The 11,138-nt window shown below is 46.6% G+C and overlaps 1 protein-coding gene across 2 annotated transcripts in view; it reads right to left on the bottom strand.

Moving 5' to 3' along the window:
* The window catches only part of Lmntd1 (lamin tail domain containing 1), a 47,242-nt gene extending 37,016 nt beyond the window's left edge, over positions 1–10,226 (bottom strand). Inside the window, exons 1-5 of one of the 2 annotated variants that reach the window (XM_021164827.1) lie at positions 10,201–10,226; positions 9,165–9,292; positions 8,977–9,086; positions 5,053–5,303; positions 2,454–2,649 (exon numbers count right to left, since the gene is read on the bottom strand). In XM_021164827.1, coding sequence (XP_021020486.1) covers positions 2,454–2,649; positions 5,053–5,303; positions 8,977–9,053 — 524 coding nt within the window. In that variant the 5' untranslated portion in view covers positions 9,054–9,086; positions 9,165–9,292; positions 10,201–10,226. Of the gene's footprint in view, positions 1–2,453; positions 2,650–5,052; positions 5,304–8,976; positions 9,087–9,164; positions 9,352–10,200 lie in introns of those variants that run through there. The other variant, XM_021164826.1, reaches the window with a different exon arrangement.
* Between the last annotated feature and the right edge of the window lie 912 nt (positions 10,227–11,138).

Genomic DNA, 11,138 nt, shown 5'->3' on the forward strand with positions numbered 1-11,138 from the left:
CCTGGAGCACTGCACTCTAGCCCCTGGAGCACTGCACTCTAGCCCCTGGAGCACTGCACTCTAGCCCCTGGAGCACTGCACTCTAGCCCCTGGAGAACTGCCTTCAGTCCTCAGAAAAGTCTTAGGCCAGGAGTGGGAAATATTTGGTTTAAATAAATAAAATAACACATTAGAGAAGAGTGGCACAATTTCAAGCAGCTGAATATATGTGTTGAAAGGGGGACTGGAGACATAATGGTCAATTTTTCATATTTTAAAATACCAAACCAGGCTCAGTGGCAGTAAGTATAAAAAATCTGAAGTTACATCAAGGTACATCCTACCACACCAAACCTCACCAAGGCAGTACTTAGGCTGGGGAGATGGCCCAGATGGTAAAGGGACTGCTGCCACACTATAAGTATCTGAGTCCCAACCCCAGAACCTACATAAAAAAGCCAGGCACCAACTCTGGAGGCAAAGACAGATGGACCTCCAGGGCTCACGCTAGCCAGCCCAGCCTTCATAGCTGCAGGACAAAGAGAGACCCTGTCTGCTTTAGAATCACCCTGGGATTAACAATAACAATGGCTGTCCCACTTTCTCCCAGAGACCCTGACATTGTCTGAGGTACACTCAGGACACTGAAAGCATGCGGCCCCTCCCCACTAGGTGATCCCACCTGGACACTGAGAACTCGGGTTCTAAAGTGTTCTCACAGACTCCAAACTTGCACATCTGAAACACATTTATCTTTCGAAGCCTGTCTAAATGGTAGCTCCTTCACGGTGCCTTCCAAGATCATCCAGGCTAGAAGCAAGCTCTGCCTCACTGTCTGGATACTCTGTCTCTAAGACACAGCCTACAGGGCTTCTCTGACCTGGAAGTTCTTAAAGTCATACTCAGAAGTGATACTGGCGATGGTTGTTGGTAAAGTTTACCATGCACGCGTGAAGACCCGAGTAGTTCCTGGAACCTGTGTAAAAAGGCCTGCTGCAGGGACATGCACTGCTGTGGGGACATGCACTGCTGTGGGGACATGCACTGCTGCAGTGACACGCACTGGTCGGGAGGTGGAGAGTGGGGATCCCTGGGCTTCACTGACCGATCCCCTAGCTTACTTGGGAGCTCCAAGCCAATGAGAAACCCTGTCTTAAAAAACAAGGTGGATTGCTGCCAAGGAACACACCAAAACCTCAACACACACAGGTAAGAGTGTACCTAAACACACACACACACACACAGAGACACACACGCACACACAGACAGATGATACACAGACATACACAGATACACGGAAACACACACACATACACACACATATTTACAGACACAAACACACACACACATATACAGACACAGAGACACAAATATAAGCACATATACACACAGACACACACACAGACTCACACAGACACAGACACACACAGAGAAACATACACACAGACACAGAGACACACATGCAAACAGACGCGCATATACATATACATATACATATACATATACATATACATATACATATACATATACATATACATATACATATACATATATACATATACATATATACATATACATATATACATATACATATACACAAAGACAACTCATGCACACACACACAGACACACACACACAGACTCACACAAATAGACACACAGGTATACACACATAGACACACACGCTCAGAGACACATGCAGACACACACAGACATACACACACAGGCACACACACAGAGTTGTATTTAGAAGTATTTAAACGTCTTGTATGCCTTTGCCTTAATCACCACTTTTACGATGGCAGATCCTGAATGACTGTGACAGTGTGTGTCCGGGTGGCAGAACACTCGGATTTTCTCCATTATCAGTTAACTGGCACATCGGGCCTGAGTGACTGGACGCTGCACTCTCCTTACCTGCCCCCTCAGCCCTCAGACACGCCTGTGTACCCACAGCATGCTATCAGCTTGTCAGAGCTCAGCCTTCTTCAGAGACTCGGCACTGCAGGGCTAGAAAAACAGCCCGAGCAAGCCTTTAGGCCTAATAACAACTTTTCTTGATCAATTCTTTCCAGAGAAACTGATGGCCATTAAAATAGATCATTGGTGTAAAAATTCATTTTGCTCTTGTCTTTAACTCCACAGCCTAACAGAAGAAAAGGATTAAAGCCGTCTGAATGATTAGCTAGCAGTGAAAGGCCAGCGAGTGAGTGAGTGTGCGGGCAATCTGCGTGGACTGTGCTGTGTAGTTTTCTCTGGCATCTTTGAAAAATTCACATCCCATGTTTGCTCCTCTGGAAACTTCTATTAGTTGCCTCTAATTTCTCAGAGCACGGGTAGTTATAGTTCAGGGAATTTTCTGGCAGACGGGGGGGGGTGTTGGTGGTAAAATAAATGTATCCAATAACAGTTCAGAGCTCTGCTCTGCACCGACCTATGACCTCAAAGAAGACTGTAAGTTACTCAAATGTGTACCTGGATGTAAATTGGCCGACTTCCTCAAGGATCACAGAAAGGTGTTTGCTCACATTCTCGCCTTGGGGTGTCTGGGCGGTGAGCCTCTTCGATTCTCCAAACAAAGAGAGGAAGTAATCCTCACCATTCCCAAAAGCATACGCATCCATGTCAGAGCTCGACTGGGGCTGCCTCCTGGGAACCATGGAGCTGGTGCCTTTTAAAGAAAGCGGACAAGCAAGCAAAGAGAGGCCTTTCAATCGTCATCAAAGGGAATCGAGAACTTTCCTTATTTGCTTTCCATCCTGCCAAACTCAGCAAGAGCGGAGTCGCTGGTAGACATCTGTAAAGCCGCTGTCAGGGAACATTTTCCACTCTGTCCTCACTTTCTACAGACTCTGCTGTCCTGGATGCTCAGGGGTAGCATGGCGTTTGTGTGGACTGTGCGGCCATCTTGGCTCAGGCATCCTTGGGGAATTCAGATTTCTTGTTTGCTCCCTCTTACGGGCACGCTGGGTGTTTAACTGATTATTTAGAGCTGCACTAGAAACCATCAGTATTCGTGAGTTAAGCACAGAGCCTGTCAAATTTGAGTATTACCTGTTACAGATACACTCTTATTCTACCTAATGCTTGCTGTACTGCCCAAATTAAAATCCTACCTTACACAACAGCACCTCTGTAAGAGATGATGAGGCCCGGGGTAAATCAGATGTCTGGTATTTAGCTGGCACCAAGCAAACAATGGTGATCATTATAGGATGAGGATTTTGTATTATGGGACCCTGGGCCAAGAGTCATCCAATCATGAACACAGTTCTCGTATCTTTAACCAAAGGAGAGATGTATAAAGGCGTAGATGATAGGTGTTTGCTACCATAGGGCTGTGCCTAGGGCCTTGAGCACACTAAGAACATCTCGAATCATCACCAAGCTTTATCAAAGGTCCTGATGACTACAGTGGTTCCTCCAAGGAGTTTGCTGAGAAGAAACCCTAGAATTAAATTAGTGTCCACAGCCACTCGGGCAGTTCCTCTGGGAAAAGGCTAGGCACCACATCTTCCCTCGCAGCCCACCACGAGGAAAGAACGCTTGTGTTCTCAAAGGGAAGGAGGCATTAAATGAGCTCTTAGCTCACTGAGAGCCACAGACGGCATTGAACCGGTACGACATGTACACTGCAGTGTTCACAGGCCTGAGTCTGCAGGAGAATCTGTGGTAACTCAAGGAAATGACCTCACCCCAATCTTCTCTTGCCATGCAGGGTACGGCACTATGCTTAGCTCCTCCCCATTATCTGGAGCGTTCAGTTTAACCCAAACACAGAACAAACGCCGTAGTCTACATAGTTCTAAGAGATGGGAAAACATTTCTTCTTAAATCTAAAGTCTGTATTTGCATATTTAACACTGTTCCCCTTGCTCCATGACAAAGGTCATCAAGGATTTAGCAGGTGTCTTTGGACAACCCATCTGGATCATACCGACAATGACGCGTTACTGTGAACATCATGGGAGCCATACACACTGCACATACACCATGTTGAAGCCTAGGGATGTACCAGAAATAAACAGGGAACAGATGAGAACCAGCCAGACTGCAAATATCCACGGAGTAGAGAGAGTGGGGCATTCGGTACTTGTGGGCACACAGTTCAAATGTGGATTATTCTATAAGGAGCTTACAGGTGGGCTAAGGGTTGAAGCTGATTTCTGGTAACTCTAACATGTTGCTATGCGCTGGGTTCCCATACAGGCCCCAAGCCTAGCAGAACCTTGTGAAGCTGGTATCTTAACTTTCACTCTGCAGGGGTGGAACATTAGAACAAGGGCTGCTGAGTTCCATCCTTCCTCACCCTATGAAGGGTAGGGAAGAGCTGGTTCTGTGATGGCTGGGACAGCATCACCTGACCGTGATGACCCTTGTGGCTCTGTGCCCTACTGGCACCGCTGTGCACCACCCAGTTCCTCCTGCTTCGTGTTCTCTTGGTTGCTCCCCTTTCTCTCTGTTTTGTCATCTCCAGCACCATCTCCTCTTTCCATATCTGTTCTGCATGGGAGCCTGGAGTCTCCCTAAAGGCACAAGGGAAGATACTGCATATCCTTTGTGTCAGCGTCCTACAAAGGGCCCTTCCTACTACACACTGGACAGTTTAACTCTCTAGCCATCACTGTAGCTCCAGGTATCTTCTCCAGAGAGATGGGGAAGACCCTTGCTTAATCCTCACAGCAGAATTCAGCAGAGGGATCCTTGGGACTAGACGCTGGCAATTTTAGTTCTTAATCAATTCTAGAATGTGACAATGGATCCACAGACCACCATGCTGGCTCTGGGCACCTTAACCTTTCTAGCAGCATCCTGTGGAGGTTCTTAGGGACTCACAGCAAGTTTCAGTTCTCCAATGACGCTAGAGCAAGCTAATGGTGGACCGAAAAGCCATCATGGTAGCTGCAGTCATCTTCCTCATGGAGATGTTGTATTTGCACCTGCGTTTATATTTGTGTCCTGGGTTTAAATCCTCAGATCTAGAGTCCCGGCCAACCTACTCTATGTGTGATACTGATACTGAGAAACAAACATCCCTGGGGCCTCAGGAACGTTTCAGACGCTTGGTACGCACTCTGCTTTCCCAGGCTGCTGTCTTTATGGGAGCAGCTCAGGATGGTGGATTTAGAAGCCAGCTGTCCTCTGGACGATAAGGTGGAGCTGTTCTGGGTGCTGGGGATCTGGTAGAAGCTGATTGGCATTTCTTGGGAAAATGAGCGGGACAGCGGGATGAGCGTGGTGGAGTCTGAATCCATTATCTTTGGGAAGAAGTGGACTGAAGAATGCTGTTTCGATGGAGTGATGGTTCCAAGTTTTTCTTTTCTTCTGTATGCAAAATGACAATGAACAAAGTAAGAAAAGCAAGGCATCTGAGTGCAGGAGGCACGAGGTGTTACTCAGAATTCTGCTAAATGTACCACACATCTGAAAGGGAACCCAGCGTCTCCCAGCTCTGGTCCCAACTACGGAAGTGGACTTGTACCCTTGTCTTGCTGTGTATTTCATTTTTAACTTAAAGATCAACGGAATCTATCAGTGGCTTTGGAAAGTAAAAACCTATAGTATAATGCTTGCAACCCGGATTTCAGCATTTCCTTCTTAGATTTTAAGTTGATTTCTTTTACTCAAATCAAGACATGGGTATTTTCCTAACCGTGAGTGTACAAAAGACTTTAGTGCCTGTTCACTGGTATAACCTCTTCTTTGAATTCCTGAGCTGCTAACTAACCTTCCAATACTGACAGAATTATGTGGATAATAATTGCTTTCCAGTAACAGCCTCCCCTCCCCGTCTCTCATGGAAACCAGAAAAGAAGGAGGAATGGCCATTTTCAAGTACCATGGTAATAAGTGACTTCTATTAGGAACACAGTTTTTCAAAAAAAAAAAAAAAAAGAATTTATTAAGCCCTACATGTTCATTGGAGCAAAGTCCCCAAACTACAGTATAATTGTTGACAAGCTAAGTAGTGTTCTTATGACTGATCTCAGGACAAGGTATAATGCCCCAAATTAACCTGTAAGCCCCACCTTCACAGGAACCAGGCAACTTCCTGGAATGCTGGGAATTGTAGTTCTTGGGAAACATCAAAGCCTCCTGGGAAAGTACAGTGGCCAGGACAACACTGTCCATGTGACACATGGCTTGAGGCCACTCTCAGGCGAGAAATCCCAGGAGATGGTCCAGGCCAAAGTCCATCTTCTGGTCAGCATTTAATATTTATTAAAGCTTGCTTTAAATGTGGCCCAAAATGGTGGAGTTGGTTTTTCTTGTGAATCTTAGGATTAACAATGGATTACAATAGACTTTACATCAACACTCTTCCTGTAGTCTCAGAGAGACAGGTGCTTGTGCGTGCGTGTGTGTGTGTGTGTGTGTGTGTGTGTGTGTGTGTGTGTGTGTTCGTGGGTGTGTGCACATGCATCTGTGATGATTAAATTGGAATAAAAGTCAAAGGGTCCAAATCCTTTCATTGCTTTATAAAACTGGACACATGGCCTGTTCAGCTGTCCCTATGTCAAATCATGTGTCTACAGAATTTACTATAAATCAGGAACCGACTTCATTTCCCACATTACTTCTCTCTCGGTCACTTCTCAGAGCTCTTACTTGATGGCTAATCCTGAGTGTGACTGGATTGTCCTGAGAGTGGCCTAGCAGGCTCAGTGGAAGGCACCTCTGCACGTGTCTACCGGAGAGTTTCCAGAGGTGGCCAGGTAAGAGGGTTCTGTCCTACCGAATGGGGTCATCCACTGATGGATTCACAATCAGGGGTGCCAGCTGGGGCCAAGTTGGAGGCAGTGGGTCATCACACAGAGCCCTGGACTTTCTATCTTGTTCTGGCTCTTCCCATCTCTGCCCTGCTTCTGCTCTCTTGGGCCACACCCCTCCTCCATGCTCTTTCAGCCTCTGCTCGGCCTAAAGGTAATGGAGTCAACCATGGTAGAAAACTCTGAAGCCGTGCTCCAAAACGAAGCTTCCTTCCTCTAGGAAGTCTCTGCAGGATCCACCCACGGGATATGGTTCCGTTCACAAGGTTGTTAAAGACCGTATCTGGCTGGGGTTGTTCGGTGTGGTTACTATGGGGAACTTCCTCTTCTGCCATCTTCACTAAGTCCTTGCTGGGAATCATCACACCCATGCCTTCACTCTGCGCATCCCTTCCCCGGGAATGTTTTTATCTGGAGATCTCCTTAATCAACAGCAGATGCCACTAAAAGTGCCTCTCAGAAAGCACAACCAGAGTTTTAAAAATGCGAAGAAACGGCACAGGCTTTCAGACTTGCGTTTTCACCTGCTCGGTGCTCAGTGAGCTCGGCGATGCTCCGAGCACTCGTGTTTGTCTGAGGAGCCCCACACTCTGGAGTATGATCATGACAGAAGTGGGCAGGAGACCTCAGGGTCTGACATGTGTCATCTCTGCGGCTGCAGACAGGCTCCCGTGGGAGAGATTCTCCCTGCTGCGGCCTGGACAAAGCCTGGGAGGTGATCGGCGTTCCTCACATCTGGATTCCACTGCATACTCGATCTGGTCTTCTCTGTATGCTAATGTTGTAAGCGTCCCCAAATTTTTCCTTTAGGAAAAAAACATCCCTTCCAAATACATGTAAGTCCAGTATAAAAGATTCCCACTAAGCCCTGTGTAGCTGGGACAGAGGAACTTGGCCCAGGGACACAGGAAGCCTTAGTTCTGTTGTTAAAAATAAATGTCTGAGCCGAGCAGTGGTGGCTCACGCCTTTAATCCCAGCACTTGGGAGGCAGAGGCAGGTGGATTTCTGAGTTCGAGGCCAGCCTGGTCTACAGAGTGAGTTCCAGGACAGCCAGGACTATANAGAGAAACCCTGTCTCAAAAAAAAAAAAAAAGAAAAAAGAAAAAAGAAAAAAGAAAAAAGAAAAGAAAAGAAAAGAAAACAATAAAAATAAGTGTCTGATGGCTGCACACATCCTGGGAAGAGTGAAGGTTCCAGGACTTGGCTCTCAGGCTGCAGCTGGATGTATGGGCCCTACGCTCACCCATCTGTGGGTGCTTTTAGAAGATGGGAGTCTTCTTACTGCCTTGAGTCCTGGCATTTGCCCAGCTCCTTCTCTGTATTTTCCTTCCTCTATAGATAACAGATGCTAAGCCAGGAGCAATGGCAGGAGCTCAGGCCAGCATTTGAGAGGGCTGGGTCATGCGGCTTTGAAGATACTGACAGTCCCAGCTTCTCATGACAGACAGGTGCTGGGTGGTGAATGGTGAACACAGGGCGAAGTCTGAGGTGACACATGGCTTCTGGTTAACATGCCCTTGAGAGCTGAATGCTTCTGTTAGCCAACCAAAGAAAACCCACCCCAGTGCTTCAGCTGACAGATGGTTAACAGTTGTGGTGGAACAGGGACTATTATACATGTTGCCCCCACCAACATTTCCCTGAGCAAATTCTAATGGTCTCATGTTCATCTCGCAGTTTGCTGTTGGTGGTGGTTCTGTGTAGCTTTTGATTTTTGAGATCATCTTGTGGTGCAGCCCAGGCTTCCTTCCTCAGCCTCCAGCGTGCTGGAAACATAGGTGTGAGCTGCCACACCTCCACACCTGCTCTAGACAAGCTCTTAAGCTGATGGCCTTGGCCCATTAAAGGGCAGCTGTGAAATCCCACCCAGGTTTTTATGGAAGAGTTCTGTCTAGGGCAATTCTTTATGTTGCTTAGAGGAGGGGGCGGGTCTTATAAAACAGAGGTTGGGAAAATAGTTGATGCTGTGAGTCATTATATTTGGGAAACCTATGGAATTTGTAGTTCTAATGACTTCCCAGATGGTTTTTATTGTACTTACAATTGGGGAGGGAGCTCTTTCCATCACAGAGGTTTGGGACCACATCCCAGTCACAAGGCTTGCAGGCAAGCACTTTTACTTGCTGAGGCGTGAGACACCCACACCTAAGTCGTTTTTAAACCCTGAGGTGTGTATTCCATCCCAAACTCTGTAAGCCAGACCCCGCTTGCCCCGGTTGGTTCTTACATTTCTCCATCCTGTACTTTACTGTCTTGCTTATTGATGCTGGTGACACTGGCTAGAGGCTCCGATGCTTCCTTCATCGTGGCTGGCAGAGGAGGCGCCTCTTCTCTTTCCTAGGTAAAGAGATCATGGCTTCAGGCAGTGACCACAGCAGAGGCTCAAGGGGGACTTTCTTTTTAAGATGATCTTACCTGCTAATCCAACTGTCTTCAGTTTATCAAATCTTATGATTCCTTTGCTACACTGGTACTAGAAAGACCTTTCTCACGAGAAAGGTCAGAGTCGACGTGTTCAATGCCTCTCTCTGTGGGAGAAGAATCTGAGACAAACCACAGAGAGACCATGGTGAGCAGCTCAGCCTTTATGACAACCAACGACCTCGCATCTGGCCACCACTGCCTCTAGAGAACAGGCTCATGTCACCATGGTTACAGAGCTTCCAGCTCTGAACGCTGACTGCTGTAGTGAAGTCTGTAGACCGTCAACACTGAGTGCCATACCTCCCTCAGAGGCTGACACGTTCAGTGGTCCATTGTGGGTTTCTGAGGACCTAGGGCGGTACATAAATGTTGGAACCTATCACAACTCATGTTTTCACAACTCTTCTCTCTTCTTTGCTTTCCCCCTCCCTCTGGCAAAGACTATACAGAAAACAACTGGGGCAGGAATAGAAACCATGTAACTTTAAGGCACAAGGCAGTTTGTTAGTGAGGATAACCAAAGCCAATTAATAACTGGAATCCTTCCAGTTATACCAAGATCACAAGTTAGGAAAACTCTCCCTAACTTCATTTCTTCTCTGTGTAGGAGCCCACACTTAATGTTCCATGATAGAAAATGGTGGCGGGAGAGTACGGTCACCAGATATGAAGTTATAGGCGTCTATGCATTTGTTACATACATTATGGATGATGAAAGGAATGAATGAACTCATTTAGAAATTATCAGTGAGCATCTACTATGTAACCAACGGTAGGTAGGTGCTACAGATGAGCAATTCTTCCCATGGAAGACAACACACTTTCCGATTTAAATTATAATTGTTAATAAGTTGAAAAAGGACAAGAAGTTGGAGGGCAGTAAACATTTGGTTACATTTTTTCAATCTTGAAGATGAAGCCTGTGCCCTTTAAACACAGTAGGCCTACTGCGTAACAATCTCCTTGGGAGACTTATGGGAAGGGCTGAGAATGGATTTATCATTTCCTGATTTCCCCCTTACCCCACCTCCTCCAGTCCGTGTGGGTTCTCAGCTGTTACATGCTCTCATGAGGTCATTATGACCTCATTTATCTTATCAGAGATTCTATTCATGGTTTCATAGTTCCGAGGAAACTTTTATCAACTGAGAAAAGCTTCTGAAAGCTTTGAATGTGTGACTGTGTCGGCCTTCCCCCTGCAGTAGACTTTACATGTGGATGCTTGAGCGACCATTCCCTGTGCAGTGGACTTTATGTGTGGCCACTTCAGTGACCACTTCCTGGGCAGTGGGCTCTGTGTGACTGCTTCAGCATCCACTCCGTCAGTGGACTGTCCTTGCTCCCTTGCCTAAGCTACTGTACTTTTATAACAAAACCAATTTCCTTCTTTGCTGCCATGGAGACAATGCCAGTGATTTTGAAGCAAGGACAAAATAGAGCACAAGGAGAATTTTGCATGAGAACACAGGGTCAGGAGCCAAGATTTGGGTGTGTATGGGGAGGAGCCAAGATTTGGATATGTGTAGGGGAGGAGCCAAGATTTGGGTGTGTGTAGGGCTGGCTTTTACTGGACAGGAACCAGGAGTATGTCATTAGGACCTGACATACTCTTTCTTGGCAAAAAGCTTTTCCACACAGCACCTGACATGCCAGATAGTCACAGTTGTGGAAAATAAACGACAACTTGAGTCTGAAATCTAGCTTCACAATACATATGAATTCAAAGCTAGCTTTACATTCCTTTAATGCAGACCTAAACTCCCCAGGAAGTAACCATTGGTTACTGAGAGGGACCATATATGCCTGCTGGGATCTGTTGCTCACCATTTTGAAAAAGAGGATCCACCAGGCTGTAGACAGATCTCATCACCATTGCTATTCCCTCTAGCTCAGGAAGGACATGGCCAAACAATAGCTGGGAAGACGATGCCCAGCCACTTCTCCAGGCAAATATCTGAGCCTGGG

This window comes from Mus caroli, chromosome 6 (assembly GCF_900094665.2).
Source record: "Mus caroli chromosome 6, CAROLI_EIJ_v1.1, whole genome shotgun sequence".
Lineage (NCBI taxonomy): Eukaryota > Metazoa > Chordata > Mammalia > Rodentia > Muridae > Mus > Mus caroli.